This window comes from Megascapheus bottae, chromosome 32, assembly GCF_031878675.1.
Source record: "Megascapheus bottae isolate mThoBot1 chromosome 32, mThoBot2.hap1, whole genome shotgun sequence".
NCBI lineage: Eukaryota > Metazoa > Chordata > Mammalia > Rodentia > Geomyidae > Megascapheus > Megascapheus bottae.
In genome coordinates, this window is record NC_143540.1 from 2,239,533 (window position 1) to 2,257,546 (window position 18,014).

Below are 18,014 nucleotides of genomic sequence, written 5' to 3' on the forward strand. Positions count from 1 at the left end.
AAAACAACCAAAGCAAAATGGGCTGGAGGCATGGTTCAAGTGGTAGAACTTTTGCCTAGCAAGCATAAAGCCCTGAATTCAAACCCCAGTAGTACGAAAAAAGAACAACAACAAAAAAGGGGCACTTAATGCTTACAAAATGACCAGACACATCATTTGACCCAGAACTTCCAATACAATCATCTGTTCACATAAATGTTTACAATGATAGATCAATGTACACAGCACACATGCACAGGCATGAGTAAACACATGTGTTGCCACCGTGTTTAGAAATTGGACATAAATGCACGGCTGCAGGGGCTGGAGAATAATCCACACTATAAACTCCCATGACATCTACTATGGCAGGTCTGAAAAAGCAAAGCTTTACAAGATGCATCAAATTTAAAAAGCAAGTAGCAGAATACTTCTTTTAGTTTGATCTCAATTATGTAATAAAAAAAGAACTAAATGTATCGATATACTTTTTATGCTAAGGACAGTTACCTGAGAACATGAAAAAAGTAAGAGGAAGGGGGAAGAAGGAATTACCCCACTTCATTATGTTCTCTGTATGTATTTTGGGATACTTGTACAGTAGAATGAGTTCGTATGTTACTTATATATTATGATTTCTGTCCTGAACTCTAAAAATGGCTCTAGGAAAATCACAGCTGTTCATGTTCAATAATGAAGGTTAACAGGAAGGAAATTGGGAACAAGTAGGAGTCCTTAAAGTAAAACAATTACTATTTTACATTCAGAAAAAAAAACATATTCTCCTGAGAAGCTTGAAATATATCAGTAGACTTTGTTTTCAGTTCTGCAGGCTAAGGATATAAGACAAGTGATTAACCAGAGAGGTTTTCTCTTATGATATTAAGCTTCAGCTCACATTTGAAGAATAATTAAATTTTTTTAAGGAAATAAACTCTTTGAGGAGTTTACTTGATATATAATTTCTTTCTCCTTAAAATTTTTTATTTTTCCTTAAAAAAAACTATCTTAAATCCGTTTTTTCCTCTTCTCAAGCCAAAGTTCTATGAAGAGACAAGGTAAGTTTCCTGTCACTTGTATCTACTTCTATTATCCGTAGCAGGCAGCACGGGAAGTTAGTTAGTATTTTCTTGGTTCTACCAGTGTTAATTAACTGCTGTCATTCTTAAAATTATAACAAAGAACAAGACAGAAACCATAATAATCAAGTCAGGCACAGTGGCTCACATCCGTGTTCATAGTTACTCAGGAGGCTGCGATCTGAGGGTTGGGGTTCAAAGCCAGTCTGGGCACTAAAAAGTCCATGAGACTCTTCTTCCCAAGTAATCATCAGAAAACCAGAAGTGGTACTGTGGCTCAAGTCCCTGAGCAGAGGAGCTCAGGGTCAGTGCCCAGGCCCAGAGTTCAAGTCCCACAACTGAACAACAACAACAAAAATTATCCAGGGGAAATCAATTGGATGATTTTTTTAAATATATTTTTATTGTAATTAATAGAAGGGTTACAAGATATTTGCCAGATAAATGGTGCCTTAATTCCCACACATTGATACCCTTTCACATGTCATGGTCCCCATTTCCCTTCCCCCTCCCCCACCCTTCATCTTGTTTTCCCCCGTTCCCTATCCAATTTCAGATAACCAAATACAATTATATCCGATATATCAGATAACAAAGTGAGATAGTGTAACAATATGAGATAACCAAGGGACAGTAGATGTGATGAGAGATAACATAGAATTAGATGATTTTTTAAAAAGTTGCCATTATAGCAATTGAGATGTGGCAAAAATAAATAGAAAAATAAAATAGAAATTACAATGAAAAATATTGAAATAATGGAAATAACTTTCCATCACTGCTTCAATCCTAATCTATTAAAGCAGAAATGATTTTCCATAATAACTAATATATATGTTAAATATGTTAGATATATTAACTATATATACATATCTAATAGCTGGATGCTGGTGGTTTATGCTTGCAATCCTAGCTACTCAAGAGGCTGGAGCTGAGGATTACAGTGCAAATCCAGCTGGGACAGGAAAGTCCTTGAGATTCTTATCTCCAATTAAATGCCAAAAAGCGAGATGTGGAGCCGTGAAGGCTCAAGTAGTACAGTGCCAGCCTTCAGCAAAAAGGCAGAGACAGCACCCAGGCCCAGAGTTCAAGCTCCATGACCACCACCCTGATGATCAGGCTGAGGCATGGGTCGGGTTACCTGTACAGATGGTTGATGTACGGATTGACTCCAAGCGAATTCATCCAGTTCCGGAAGGTCCTCTCTTCCTTGCTCTCCCCTGGAGTGGACAGAAGGTCACACTGGTGATTCCAGGCCCAGGAACTGGGGCTGTTCTGTCAACTGCCCTGGCAGGTACAAACCAGGCCACACTCACTCTGCCCTGGTTCTTTGGGTCATTGCCATCTGTTATCCCCACTGTCTAGGAAGCCACCATCTGCCTCTCTCCACGCGGAGTTCCCTTATTTGATATCTGTGGACTAGTGAGCCCTCCATTTCTTGTCCAGAGACACAATGGCTAAATGGACCCAGTGTGAAGTGAGGATCAGGGACAAAGGGGCTGGGGTCAAAACGTTAGAAAACAGGCAGTCAGGGCACCGTTAGTACAAGAACCCCAAACAGAAAATCTCCACCTTCCCGCTCCTATAGATTGTGAGTCTTTTTTTAAACACAGAAATTTCTGGGCACACAAACCTACACAAGGACACCCAATAATGAAAAGGATTAGGATTTGCAGGTAATCGATACTAAAATAGCAATGACCATTCTACAGACTTCCTGTGTGACTTGAGATCATCCTTGTCGAATAATAATAATAATAATAAATATATGAACCAGGCGTGGTGGCTCACACCCGTCATCCTAGCTGTTCAGGAGGCTGAGATCTGAGGATGAAGGTTCGAAGCCAACCCAGGCTGGGAAGACTGTGAATTTCTTATCTCCAATAAACTTCCAAAGAGCTGGAAGTAGGGCTGTGGCTCAAGCGGTAGAGCTAAAGCTCTTGAGCACTCACTCCTCGGGCTCTCATGTTTAGTCTAGGGTAACACTACCTCCTTCAATATCCGCTCTCCGATGGTATACCCCAACACAGGAAGACGTGGGCTTGCCTGGCTGCGTCATGTCGCCTTACAGACACTGACAGACTGCAGATAGTCCCCAGTGATTAAGGTGACTACTTATGATAGCAAAGTTGGGGGACAATGGAAAAACACACACTATGTCTTATCAGCTGATACCCAGACAGCTGCCTCATGAGTGACTCTCGTCATTTTTATCCTGCAGGCAAGGTCAGCTCACTCAGCATTGATTTTTTTTTTTGGGGGGGGGGGTCGGGCATGGGACTTGACCCCTGGGCCTGGGCGTTGTCCCTGAGCTCTTCAGCTCAAAGCTACTATGCTACCCCTTGAGTCACAGCGCCACTTCTCAGTTTCTGGTGGTTAACTGGAGGTAAGAGTCTCAGGGACTCTATGCCTAAGATGGCTTTGATCGGCGATCCTCAGATCTCAGCCTCCTGAGTAGCTAGGATTATAAGCGTGAGCCACCGTGCCAGGCTCAGCAGAGATTCTCACCCTTGAACTGTGTAGGATGGTTTGACATAAAAATCTGTAACTGTCTCAGCAGCCCGCCCCATTCTTGGAGTCGTCGCTCCCAGGAGCTACATGGCAGATCTTTGCAGGATCCAGAGAATTCTGGTGTTTCCACCAGCTGTTCAGGAAGTAACCTGGCTCAACTTATTTCCATGGGATTTTAATGCCATGGCATTTTACGTTTCCCAGAATCTTCTTTAATATTCACTGTAGTACATGACTACATTATTTCTTGCTTAAATGTTTTTCTTTCTGGTCTTCATAAAACATAACTGAGCAATCTGTTACATCTGCTACAAGCACTTTATAATAATCTACATGGGGTACCTGCTAAAGATTTCTAGAGTTCAGGCCAACTCTGTTTATGGGAGCTCCTGAATTAAATCTCTGAACTGTCTCCAAGATGCCATAAATACAAGCTCCTCTGATATGTGTATCCTGGAGGCTTTCATTGGTTTATTATAAATGCTATATAATATGAAAACTTTTTTGCCTCATATTTAGAAATCTTTTACCTTTTTTCTAGCTAGGCAAATCCAAATTATATCTTACAATGACAAAGACTTAGTGTCACAATGGTTTGCTTCTTTTTCTTTTTAGGGAAAAGATTTAAATTCTGTTGAACGTGATGTGATCATGAATTTAAAAATAAACTACTCTACGCTCGGGCGTGGGTGTGCTGGAGCACCCTGTAATCCTAGCTTGAAAGAGGCGGATTACCAGTCCAAGGCCAGCCTGAACAAAAGTGCTCGAGAACCTGTTTCACAGACAGTTCGGGAGTGGGGGCACCCGTCTGACAGGCACATGTGGGAAGACCATGTCCAAGGCTGGCGTGGGGCAAATACACAAAAACCAGAAGTGGAATTGTGGCTGTGGTGGTAGAGTGCTTGCCTTGAGCAAAAGAGGCCCTGAGTTCAAACCCTGGGACCAGCCAAAAAGCCAGAAGTATAGGAATGGCTCAAAAAAAAAAAAAAAAAAAAAGAAAAGAAAAAAGAAAGGCCAAGAAAGAGCATAAGGCTCAGAGTTCAAGCCCCAGTACCAGCACAAAAGTAATTAATTAAAAGGTAGCTAGTAAAAGAACAAACCTAGGCTGGGAGTTTAGCCTAGTGGTTAAAGTGCTTGCCTAGCATGCACGAAGACCCGGGTTCGATTCCTTGGTGCCACATACATAGAAAAAAGCTGGGAGTGGTGCTGAGGCTCAAGTGGTAGAGCTCTAGCCTTGAGAAAGCCCAAGGACAGTGCTCAGGCCCTGAGCTCAAGCCCAAGACTGGCAAAAAAAAAAAAAAAGAACAAACCTATTCAATGCTCGCTGAATGTACTGTGATCTTTATTTCACACTTTGCATTCTGCATTAGTAAATACAGAATGTAGGTTAGTCTCACTCAGGATCACCCACTTGTTATCTGTTCTGTAACTCTGCAAACCAAGTGGTGTTAGCCCCGATTTGTATGTATAAGGGGCAGAGCAGTTACCCAAATCCTGACTGGTAAAACCTGGATCTGAACAAAGTCTTTCTCACTCCAGGGCCTGTGCATTTTCCAGCACGGCAAATGCATTCTGAGATGCCTTGTCTCGCTGGACTATGAACTTGGTTCCATTTGATAAGAAGGCTCAATAGTTCATGGGGTTTTAATTTTTTTTAATTTCCCCAGAGATGAAATTCTCTACCAATGAGGACATACTAATATATGAAATTGGGGTGTGACAAGGCCCAAGCTTCATGAGGATTTATGAAAACACTAATTTGAAGAGGAAAAATATTCCAATGACAGCTAGAGGTCAAATACATCTTTGGCCCTTGTACCAGAACATACATATGCTCTACATAAAGATGATTGATAAATATTTCCCATAGTATCTCAACAAAAACCAACTTAAATGATACTAATGGAAATATGTAGCAATCCTAGTCACACTGAAAAAAAAATTCCAAAGCATGCTGCACACTAGCAAAAGAACCCAAACATGAGCGAGGGAGAGCGAGCAAGCCGGAAAAGGTGATCAAGCAAGAATTCAGTGACTGTAAAAAGCAGATCATTTTTAATATGCCCCTTTAAACAATGCCTTCTGCTGGAAACACAGTGGGATTTTGAAATTTTCAGATGGATTAAAAACTTATCTTTCATTTTTCTTATTCTTTTTGGTTAGGTTCTAATATTTCACCTTGAAACAACAACAACAAAAAAACCCTACCAAAAAAAAAAGTCTACAGCTTCTTATCTATGTCACTTCTTCAGTTATACGTCCATGTGGAGACAGTTTTTACCTCAACCCTCAGGTTAAATACACGGAATGAGTCATATTTGTTGAATGTGGAATGTCTTTCCTTTGAGACAACACTGACGTTGCAGAGGTTAACTCTCAGTTGTTGCAGTCAAATGAAAAAGATCCTGAGACGACTGCTCACTGTCTCACGTGGGGAGGGAGGAAGGACGGGGTGTGTGACTAAGTACTGAACATGAGATCTCCCCCCATCTCCCAAGGAAGACATCCAAGGGAGATCTCAGGGCTGGCCCCTCTGCCAGACAGCTAACCCCACTACTCACTACTCCCGCTGAGTTCACTTCTTGCCCTGGGAGACCTGTGCTGAGGGGGCAGGAGAGGAGAGGAGAGGAGGGAGAGGCTGGGAGGCAGAGGTCTGGAGAAACGGGAATGCTTCTGTCATGGAGACGATTCCTATACTAGACATTTAGATGATACTTATGAAGTGTAACAAGGCATTAAACGACGCCATTCAGAGAAGCTTTTCAAGGATGACTTGTGATGAAAGATGAGATTTACCATGGGGGGGGGGATGTTTATGTCAAATCACATAGTCCACTCATCAGAACTGGTTTCTGACGTGGTCACTACACAATGACCTCGTTACAGAAGGCAAATTAGATGTGCAGAAGCTCACGCCTTGCTCTGCCTTTGCACCCAGCTCCAGTTGTGTGCCTTGCTGGAGTCATTCATTCCATAGGCATATTAAGACAAATGACACAGCATGAACAGTGCAAAAAAAAACAAAAACAAAACAACCCAGACGGAAAAGAATAAATGCAGAATGAATAGATTTATAGTGTATAGAAAAGTACTAAATACAGTACCTACATTAGGAGGGGTCAAATCTGTATTTCACGAAGCAAAACAGGAAAGTATTATATATTATGAGACAGATCACAATAGCTCACACACATCAAGACAAGTATAAATATATATGTTTTTTCATGGACACTAGAACAAAAACATTAAAAAGAGAATAATTCTGGAGTCTAACTTTCAAAGCAGAGGAAAAGATAATACGTAATTACTGTTTTCCCCGTAGACAATTCATTACCCCTATTGGTAGATTTATGTTCGTAGGATCATTTCTTTGTAAGGGTATTTTAGATGGATGAGTTTTCACTAAACTCTTAGGGAGAAATGACAAGTAAAGTAAGGTTTAACCCAGCATTCTTGCTGAAGCTGTAAAACAACCATCACTATTTATATGTGTACATGGATCTTTTCTCCTGGCATACATGCCTATACACAATCCATTTCCCACCAACATCTCCTACCTGGAACGGCAAAGTTTTGAACGAATTAAAGTGAGAAGGAACCTACCTTCCAGCAAGTTTATATCGATGTCATTATTGTCAGGCTTGTGCAGGCAAGGGTAGGTGTTAAAGAGATTCGCTACAAAAGCTAAGTTAAGTTTAGGGTTGCCTGAAACCACATCAGCCGGAGAAACAAATTGTCTGCAGCCCAGTTTGTCAGCCTCCTGAAGCATGAGGCCAGCGCGCTTCAGGTCATTCTTCTCCTAAACAAAGAAAGCCAAAAACAACAACAACAACAAATCAGACGTGGTGTCACATTGACAGGTGCAGAGTTATAAAGGCAATTCCCTTTCTGCGAGGGAATCCAGTGATGAAGAAGAATGTGAGCGCTTCCCAGACCAGTCTCCACCATGCGCTCTGCGGTGGTTGCTCCTGAATCAGTCTTCCTGCTGGGGTCAGTTTTCTCGGACTCCCTAGCTCATTCTACTTGCCGTGGAGCACCAGCTGTCATGGCATACGTCATGCCATGAGAATGGGCTCCGGTGGAGGTGCGTGAGCTGGATGGGGACCCTGGTTAGTCTTTCCTGTACACAAACACTTCTATTCTGTACATTTCTAAACATCGGCTACAGAACTGTAACCGGTTGCTTAGCAACCTAATAAGAGCTTGTTGCTCCCCTTTCCTCAGTCAGCATTGACTGGTGGCAGACAAGCGATTGGCCTGGGAAATGTGGAGGGAGGGTGGACTCCACACACACTGAAGGTTAGACTTTGCGTCCCCTTCATCCGGGCACGATCAGCAGATAAGCTGGACATTTGGAGCTTAGGATTTGAAACGCATGGGTGTGGAGCAAAGGCCGCTCAGGAAGAAAGGGCCTAGGGCTCCCGAGAGGCAGGCTGCCACCAGTTTTGTTTTCAGGTGCCAGTCCTGGGGCTTGATGCCAAGGCGAGGGCACTGTCCCTGGGCTAACTCGCTAGCTAGATCACTTGCTTTCCTTTCCTTTTTCTTTCTTTCTTTTTTTAATCTTTCAAGGCTAGCAATCTACCATCTGAGTCACACTCTACTTGCAGCTTTTCGGTAGTTAATTGGAGTTAAGTTTCACAGACAGACTTCCCAGGCTGCCTTCAAACCACAGTCCTCAGATCTCAGCTCTCTGAAGTTGCTAGAATTACAGGTGGGATCCACTGGCGCCAGGCAAGAAATACCCACTTTACATTTCCCGTCTCACTGGTCAGCTTTGTAGCTAGAAAGGAGAAGCGTGGCCAGCACGGTCGGGGAGGGAGGGAGGAATGGGCAGGGGGGGAGGTCCTGGCTCCAATGGGTGCAGGGTTTGACTTGGAGTGATGATGTGGGTGCAGAGGTGGAGTCATTAGAGAGAGTGGCACAGCGGTGTGAACACGTGGCACGTGCTCGAGCTCACAGCGGACTGGAACAGCAAGTTCTGCATTCTGTATGATTTGCAAAAGCTAAAAACCGCACTCACATTAAACCCTGTAAGGTCGATGTCAACGGCAGGGCGATCTCCTCGGTCTCCTTTAGGGGCAATCTGATTCAGCAGGTGAAAGTAGGCTTTTGAATCCTTCAAGAAAAAAAAGAAAAAAAGAAATAAAAATCCCCTTATATTTGGAGGGGGAAAGTAAATGCTCACTTGGGGTGATGCCCCCCACCTCAAAGGACAGAATGACGGACAACTAGCAACATGAGCAACACACAATTACTCACAGGTTCCTGAAACCGCCCTGCTCTGGTCCCACAGCCCTGGGCTCCCTGCAGTTTAGGGTCTCCCCCTCCCCCAGCAGCTGCCATGCCGTTCCCTGGGCCTAGAGACCCTTCCCCTTACCTGACCCGTGAGTTCACAATCTAAATGTCAGCTAAGGTTTAGGTAAACCTCCTAGCTCCTCAGGGGGCTGAGATCTGAGGGTCCCAGCCCAATGCCAGCCTGGGTGGGAAAGCTCTGAGACTCTTATCGTAGAATCAACCAAAGGCCAGGAGGAGTACAGTGGCTCCAGTGGTAGAGTACCAGCCTTGAGCAAAAGGAGGCCCGGACAGTGCCAGGCCCTGAGTGCCAGCTCTAGTCCTGGCAGCAGCTGACCTGTGCTCCCCTGGAACACTTTCCTGGTCTTCTGATGAGCGCCCCACCCTCCCTCTACACTGCACCGTACCCCACCCATCTCTAGGAACAGACTATGGCCAGAGCTGTGAGTGACCATGACGGCCCGGCCCGGTCAGACCCACGGGCCACACCCTGAGTTCACGGCGCACAGGGGAACCTTGATGTCCTGGCTGAAGTTGCTGATGGGTCGCCAGCCCGCGTTGCTGAGGTGGTAGTTGACCCATCGCAGCAGCAGCTCCTCGGGGGACAGCTTCATCAGCTCCTCCAGCTCCTCGCCCTCCTGGAGCAGCGCGATCAGAGCTGTGAGGAGGAGGAGGAGGAGGGGGAGGATGGTGAGGAGGAGGAGGAGGGGGAGGAGGAGGAGGAGGAGAAGGCTGGCGTGTCAGTCCTGCCTTCCCTCCTGGAGAGAGCAGGAAGGCCTCCATCCCCAGAGCCTCACCTTCGTTCTTGGAGAGCTCAATGTCGGCAAACAGCCCCACTTTAATGATCTGCCAGAGAAGGCCCAGGACCAGGTGCGGTTTGCCCTCCTTGAGGTCCTGGGCTCCTATGTTGACCACGGTGCAGCCGATGGCCGAGGCAGAGTTCAGCGCCAGGTTCAGATTTTCCTGAATTGCCAAAGGAGAAATCCTGGGTGAAGAGGCTCCGGCTCTGAAGGCTGCCCAAGATTACGTCCTCGGGCTCGAACTCAGGGCCTGGGGGCTGTCCCTGAGACATCTCCCTCCCTCCCTCTCTCCTTTTCTCCCTCTCTCTCCCTCCTCCCCTCCTCTCTCTCTCTCTCTCTCTCTCTCTCTCTCTCTCTCTCTCTCTCTCTCTCTCTCTCTCTCTCTCTCTCTCTCTGTCTGTCTCAGCTCAAGGCTTATGCTTGACCACTTGAGCCACAGGTCTACTCCTGGCTTTCTGGTGGTTCGCTGGAGTCTCACAGACTGCGCTGCCTTTGCGCCTCTCGATCCTTAGACCCCCGTCTCCTAAGCAGTGATGTGAACCACTGGGACCTGATCCTGGAAATTCCCCATCTGTTTTTAACAGAAGTAATGTTTGTACAGCTCAATTACTATTACTACTTACTAAAAAACAAAACCCGCGTGGTTTGTAAGTGTCACCTGCACTGTGGCCGTGGCTTCACCTTCCTGGAGGCCCCCTCTCCCTGGAGGCCCCCTCTCCCTGGAGGCCCCTTCTGCTAAGCTTCCCCTGAGCTTCCCCAGGCTCCTCCAGCTCCGCCCAAACCACCCCTTCTTGCTCTGCCAGCAGCAGCGAGGGGGACAGAACCACACCTCCACTCCTGAGACAGAAGCCAGGGCCGAATCCACAGGCTCACAGGTAATCGCCCTGCTTCCCTGACCACAGCCAGCACTCGGCTCAGCTACCCAGCTCCGACTCTCCACGCGCCCCCCCACATTCCCTGTAGGAAAGCCCACGCCCGAGACACAGCCCACTCGGCCAGGTGGAGGAAGACACTCACAGAAACTGTGAAGGGGGTCAGCTTTTTCTTGTTGATGGCTCTCTCGTCAATAGTGTCTGGTTCAGACAAGTTGATCATTTTGCTAATGAGAAAATGGCGATAATTAGGTTGGGAAACTGGCAGAAATGTTTCAGCAACTGAAAAAGCTAAAATTTCAAAAAGTAATAAGAATCTGTTCATTTATTAGGCTGTGTGTGTGTGTGTGTATTCAGGTCAGGAACTTTGTTTAATAAATATTCTCCGTCTTAAAACAAATCTACTTCTCCTTGACATAGCCTAACAAATAGTTTGTCTTTATTTTTTGTTTTATGTCTTTATTTTGTAGGTCCTTTGTCTTTATTTCATGTAATAATCACTAGTATTATTACAGTGTAAACTAACTCCCAGGAAGCCAAATTCCAAGAAAGGAAGGGAAGACATTGTCCAAAAAGAATTGTACTTGAGGACCTGGGAATGTGGCCTATTGGTAGAGTAGCTTGCCTAGCATGCATGAAGACCTAGGTTCAATTCCTCATTACCACATACACAGAAAGAAAAAAAAAAGCCAGAAGTGGTGCTGTGGCTCAGATGGTAGAGTGTTAGCCTCGAGAGAGCCCAAGGATAGTGCCTAGGTCCTGAATTCAAGCCTCAGGACCGGCAAAAATAAATAAATTTGTAAAGAGAGAAAAAAAAGAATTTTACTTGTCACTTGGCTTACGAAATGGTAACTCCTCTGTACCATACTTAAAGAAGAATGATAAAACTGTATTTTTTAATGTTGCTCCTATACACAATGGAATTTTACACAGCTATTATACAGAATAAAGCCATGTCGTTTGCAAGAACATGTATGGTCCTAGAACAAATCATGTTAAGAAAGCTAGAGCTAAAATCCACGGGGACATGATAAGCTGTACAGGACTCCAGGCATTCACACACAGTGAGGCCAAAGGAGAAGACAGGGGAGGAAAGAGCATGGTGCCTCTGTGCCTCTCACCATAAAAAACAGTGTTTATCAAAGCAAACTCCGGAAAATAGAAACAAGAGGGGATTTTTCCTTTGTTGTTGTTTTCTTTTTGTCTTTTCTGTCCATTTATCTGTCTTTGGGAGGGTAAAGGGGGCACAGAAATGGAGGGGGAAGGGAGAAAGATGCAGCAGTGGTTCTCACTAGATACTATGTGGAAAATGGATTCTACAACTTGTGTGGGGGAGGGACGGGTGACATGTTCTCATCACCTGGCTTATGTAACTGTCACCTTCGCTATATCACCTTTAGAATTAACAATTTAAAAAGGAAAAGTAAATGAAAAGCCAAGGACTCGGTCCTATAATCCTAGCTACACAGGAAGCTGCAATCTAAGGATTATAGTTGGAAGCCAGTCCAGGCGGGAAAGTCCAGGAGAGGCTTAGCTCCATTCAACTATCAAAAAAGCGAAGTGGCTCTGTGTCTCAAGTGGTAGAGCCCTCGCTTTGAGCAAAAGAAGCACAGGGACAATGTCCAGACTGAGTTCAAGCTCCAGGACTTGCTTAAAACTGTTTTTAATGATATTACTCAGAATGTTTTCTTTCCAGATGATGACTGAGAAGCTAATAAAAAAAATGGTGCCAGGTACCACGACAGTAACAGAACTTTGCATTTTTCTGGGGTTTTGTTTTCTATCTTTTTCTTTGTATTAATGGAGTGTGCTGGATGTCTGATTTTGTTCGGATGACTGCAGAGCCTGGAGAAGCTGTGGCTGCTATCGATGCAAAACATACTGCTATTACTGATCTGTTTACATAAATATAAATATATATACCTATATATAATTTGAATTTGGGGAAACTTAAGCTGAGCTGTGAACTTTGGAAAAAGTATCTCAGTTTACCGTGTTGAGTTGGCATTGCACAGAAATTAATAGCCATATTGGCCTAGAAACGTTAAACTTAATTTTTTTTCATTTGTACAGGGGTAAACACACTGTATTAAATATGTAAAGTCTTATCTACGCGGGTTTGATTACAGAAACTAAGAAAGTATTCTAAAGAAAAAAAAATTTCCTATCCTAACAGCCTTTCAGCAGTGAAGCTAAATTAATAAATTGTATGCTTTTCATGTGTAAAATGGCAAAAGAAAGAGAAGGAAGAGAAGGAAAAGGAGGTGGTCGAGGAGGAAGAAGAGAAGAAGGAGAAGAAGAAACCATAGCCAAATTCCATGCAAACTGAATGGTATTGTTACAGAGAGATAAGAAACAGGAGACTTCATCCAAGATTTCAACAATTCACTCAATTTACAGAAATTGACCTGAATTTTGTCTCTGTATTTTAGAGTATATTTTATCTTTGCCAACTAAGATAGGGAAATACGCATTTGATTTGTAATAGGAAATTCTGAAGGTAAAAAAGTAAGAACTATAAATGAAGGTCAGACTATAACTTATACATAGTGTTCTAAACATGGATATTCTTTATTTGCAAGTTAAGGACTTCTTTTTTCCTTTTTTAAGTACAAATATAGACAAAGTCCTAAAGAAGATGTAAATCACTATTGTTACTGTGACTGCTCGTGATGGCTCATTTCTTCTTTGAAGGTATACTATATATATTATATATCTATTGTATTATATATATTATATATAATTTTATTTTTGCCAGTCCTGGGGCTTGAACTCAGGGCCTGAGCACTGTTCTTGGACTTTCCCCAAGGGTAGCGCTCTGTCACTTGAGCCACAGCGCCATTTTCGGCTTTTTTTTATGCATGTGGTACTAAGGAATTGAACTTGGGTCTTTGTGCATGCTAGGCAAGCACTCTACCGGTAGGCCAAACTCCCGGCTCCTATATATATATATATATATATATTTTTTTTTTTAAGTAAATAAGATGTCTGCTTTGTATAAAGAATTGCTGGGACTACACAGAAAGTTTACAGCATAGCTGGGCGCTGGTAGTTTAACCCTGTAATTCTAGCTACTCATGAGGCTGAGATCTGAGGATCCAAGTTGGAGATACCCAGGGCAGAAATGACTGTGAGACTCTTATCTCCAGTTAACCAGTAAAAAGCTGCAAGTGAAGGTGTGGCTCAAGTGGTAGAGTACTAGCCATGAGCAAACAAGCTAAGCACCCCCCCCCCTTCCAGGGAACACACAAAAGTTCACAGTATGGGAAGCATAGCAGACACAGCCAAGACCGAACAAAAACACTGGTGCTTGTCATCTAGGCACAATCTTGTGTCTACTTTCCTTTACAATCAGGCATTGGTCAATAATCAATACCTTTGAAAAGATATTAATCAACATATTTTAAAAGGCCTTACTCAAAAGTGTACTGGCCTGCTTATCAGGAGGGACATTAAAAAGCTTCAGAAAAGCAAAGGGCTATCCTTGTAGGTGAAGGAAAATTCTAGAAAGCATAGTAGTTGTCTATGCAATGTACTTCTCTTGAGGTCGAATTTCAAGCTCCTGGGGGGGGGGGGGGGCTCATTGATGCAACAGGAAACATGCATCTCCCCAGCCCAGGATACAGGACTCACCAAAGCAGGATGCCATCAGCCAGCGACTTGAAAAGGCTGTTGTCGCCCGGATCCATGGGTATGAGATGCTTGCAGTCAGGGTCATTCTCCAGGGCTTTGTTTATCCAGTTCACAAAAGCCACTTTTTCCTCCTCTGAAAAAGAAAAAAAAAAAAAAAAAAAAAAACCTTGATAGGAAACTCTATTTCCCAGAACTTCATCCCCCTACGAAACCATACCTGTCCATTTCTGCTCCAGACAAAATAGTGAATGGCTGTTAATTAGGTAGACATGCCTGAAAATCCAAAGGATAACTGAGAGAGGGGAATTCGTTCCACTCTTGCATCTATGAGGAGAGAGGGGGGGACTATATATATTGGCGTGAGCACAAAATCTGATCTAATTCCAGCATCTTCTCAAGTATGTATTGCTTCTGAAATCAAATAAACCAGAAGCATACCATCCAAGGTCAATCTACACATACATTCAGATGTAAAACTATGTACACTTACATAAGAAGCAGGCCTAAATAAGGAAGAAAAAAAGAAAGAAGGGAAACTGACATCGATGAAAACAAATGCCTGCAATCCCAGCTGCCTGGGTGCTGAAGAACAAGGGGGATGGTGGTTCAAGGCTAGCCCAGGCAAAACATTACTAAGACTCTCCCTCTCCTCAACCAAGAAACTGGGTATGGTGCTATGTAGCTGTGTAATTCCAGCTCTAGGGTGGACGGAGGCCAGGCAACAAGACAAAACCCTATCTGAAAAAGTGCTCAAGGTCAGCTGGGCGGAGTGCTGGTGGATCACGCCTATTCTCCTAGAAACACAGGAGAATGAGATCTGAGGATCACAGTTCAAAGCCAGCCGGGGGGGCATCCATGAGACTCTTATCTCCAGTGAACCAACAGAAAACCAGAAGTGGCGCTGTGCCTCCAAGGGTTAGAGCGCTAGCCTTGAGTGGAAGAGCTCAGGGACAGGGCCCCAGCCCTGAGTTCAAACCCCAGGACCAACAATAATTTGGGGGGTGTCTGGCGGGGGAGGGGGAGAGGGGGTGCTGTCCCTGAGCTCTTGCACTCAAGGATGCCGCCCTACCCTTGAGCCACAGCTCCACTCCCCGTTTTCTAAGAGTCTCTGGCTTTGTATTGGCTGGGCTGGCTTGAACCTTGATCCTCAGATCTGCTTCCTAAGTAGCTAGGATTACAGGCGTGAGCCAACACCCCCCCACCCCACCCCCACCCCCGGCAACAACAATTTTTTTAAAAAGGACTAAAGGTGTGGCTCAAGTGGTAGAGCACCTCCCTGGAACATGCTTGATTAAAATGTAAGTATGTGATCTGGTGGGAGCAGGTGATAAGAGGCCAGGCCAGTTTTTTGTTTGTTTGTTTGTTTGTTTGTGGGGAGGGTTGCCAGTCCTGGGCTTGAGCTCAGGGCCTGAGCACTGTCCTTGGACTTTCTCAAGGCTAGAGCTCTACCACTTGAGCCTCAGCACCACTTCCGGCTTTTCTATGTATGTGGTACCAAGTGCTAGGCAAGCACTCTACCACTAGGCCAAACTCCCGGCCCCAAGAGGCTAATTTGGAACGGGGGTTACCTGAGTAAGAATGCTGGGTGCCTTCGCTGGAAATGGAGGAAGTGCCTCCAATTGCTGTGATTCCTTCTCGTTTGTTGATTATTTTCCGGAAGGTTTTGCTGATATCTCTGCTTTTTAATTCTTGCATTAGCTAAAATAGGATAGAAATTCAATGAGCAATTAAATAATTAAAACAAAAACAAAACTAACAAACAAACAAACAAACAAAAAACCCCAAGAAACAAATCTGGCCCCAGGAAGGATATCTATGTAGACTTACTCATCTGAAATGACACCACACTAAAGATGAATCTGATATTCTTGCACTTAACACACAGGAACATAGACAACTCTTGCGTTGTTTTTCCAGTAGGAAACGCAAAATGGACAAATGGTTGTACCCCGATCTCTGGGACAAACTACAACTCCACTTTAATTGAACACACAAGAAAACGATTCTTCATCACCCTGTGAAAGCAGGCTTTTTCAGACCCCTGGAGCACCAGGGCTGACCACTGGCCAGCAAAGACCCACGATGGACCGTCTCTTACTCACCGACACGAACTCTTCAAAGCTGATTTTGCCATCTTTGTTGTTGTCAGCAACCGCCAGGATTTTCTCCACGATCTCACGCACCTTGTAGCCAGGAAGAGGCAGGCTGGCTTCCTTAAACAGGTCCTGGAGCTCATAGTCGCTGACGTAGCCGCTGTTGTCAATATCTGCAAAGGCAGACACACGTCTTGAGTCCAGGGGCCAGCGCTGCAGCTGGGGCTTCACCCCAGCCAGCCACTGGGAGGGCAGCCACCTTGGCTATTTGTTTTACAAGGGGGCAGGGACCTTTTCCCTGCACCTGAACTTTACAGAGGATGTGATGCGCTTTATTAAAACAGCATGTCTAAGTGGAGCCAATTGTTATAGATTTAGGGCGCCTATCTGCATTTTAAGCATATAGAATGGACAAGGCTCTTGACAAGAAACTCAGTTTGGGGAAAGGACTACATTTTGAAAGAAATAAACTTCATAGCCATCATTCCAGCTACTGGGGAGATTATCAGGGGGATCATGATCCTGGGACAGCTTGAACAAAAATGTCACATTTCAATAGAACAGGCTGGGCGTGGTAGCATGCACCTGTCATCCCCGCTATGGGGGAAAAGGAAAATTGCAGTCTAGACCAGCTCAGGAAAAGGGTAAAAAAACTGCCTCAAAAAAGTAGCCAGAATGAAAGACTGAAAATGTGGCTGGAGTGGTAGAGCACCTACCTGATAAGTGCAAGGCCGAGTTCAAACCCCAGTACTAAGAAAGAACTGGGGGGAGAGGAAGGGAGAAGGGAATGAGGAAAGGAAGGCAGGGAGGGGGGAAGGAAGAGAGAGCTAAGAGGAAGAAACCTAACACCATTGTCAAGAGGGCACATGCATGTGGACACTAATAAAATGGATTCACATTCATAAATTCATAAAATGAACTTCTAAGATAGATGTGTAAAATGGATCTGCGAGCCACACTCCCTATAAAATCTACACATCCTGCAAAGTCCACGTCAAAGCACTTTTGCTCTGCAGAACTCCTGGTGACAGCTCGTTTCGCTTTCAATAATTCACGGCTTCTTCATTACGTATTTATGATACCACTCTACGCCTGCTGCCATCTTGAGATTAAGTGTGCGGGCAATCTCACGGCTATATTTGGACTGTTGGCAACAAGTTTCTGGGTGTTTCCACGTTATCACTGAAATGCCCTTCCCTGGGTTTTTCATGGAGACTGCATGGCACTTCTTGTCTCAGCATGAAAGTAATGCAGGCTGGGGCTGGCTGCCCAGGGGGCACCGGAATCACCCATGTTAGCCACGGAAACTGTGTGGGCTGCCTGTTCTCCTCTGGTCACCCTTGCTGTGTGTCTCAGGCTGCGTTTTCCTCCCAACCAAAGAGCTGCCATCACGGTCACTGAATTAATGGTGAGGATAGAAATTTATCTTTTGAACTCTAAGATGGAAGATTTAGAATACTGTTCAGAATTATTAAATATTTTAAGCTCACTGGTAGAGCGTCTGGCCTGGGTTCAGATACCAGTACCATCAAAGAGCAGAGGAGTGGGGGAGAATACAGTTGGTGTGTTAAACAAAGAACGTAGACGACGAATTCATACATTCTGTTAAGACTGACACAGCACTTCTGCTCAAATACATTTGTTAAATAATTGAACAATCAGATAAAGAGACTCATTTTTTTTTTGCCAGTCCTGGGCTTGAGCTCAGGGTCTGAGCACTGTCCTTGGGCTTTCTCAAGGCTAGAGCTCTACCAC

General features: G+C 44.5%; 1 protein-coding gene across 1 annotated transcript in view; it reads right to left on the reverse strand.

Moving 5' to 3' along the window:
- The window catches only part of Pls1 (plastin 1), a 29,112-nt gene that overhangs the window by 10,103 nt on the left and 995 nt on the right, over nucleotides 1–18,014 (reverse strand). The window contains exons 2-10 of the mRNA XM_090323141.1: nucleotides 16,269–16,432; nucleotides 15,735–15,864; nucleotides 14,167–14,299; nucleotides 10,679–10,760; nucleotides 9,659–9,824; nucleotides 9,377–9,519; nucleotides 8,590–8,685; nucleotides 7,173–7,368; nucleotides 2,200–2,278 (exon numbers count right to left, since the gene is read on the reverse strand). Of these exons, the coding sequence (XP_090179267.1) occupies nucleotides 2,200–2,278; nucleotides 7,173–7,368; nucleotides 8,590–8,685; nucleotides 9,377–9,519; nucleotides 9,659–9,824; nucleotides 10,679–10,760; nucleotides 14,167–14,299; nucleotides 15,735–15,864; nucleotides 16,269–16,432 (1,189 nt within the window). The remainder of the gene's footprint in view (nucleotides 1–2,199; nucleotides 2,279–7,172; nucleotides 7,369–8,589; nucleotides 8,686–9,376; nucleotides 9,520–9,658; nucleotides 9,825–10,678; nucleotides 10,761–14,166; nucleotides 14,300–15,734; nucleotides 15,865–16,268; nucleotides 16,433–18,014) is intronic.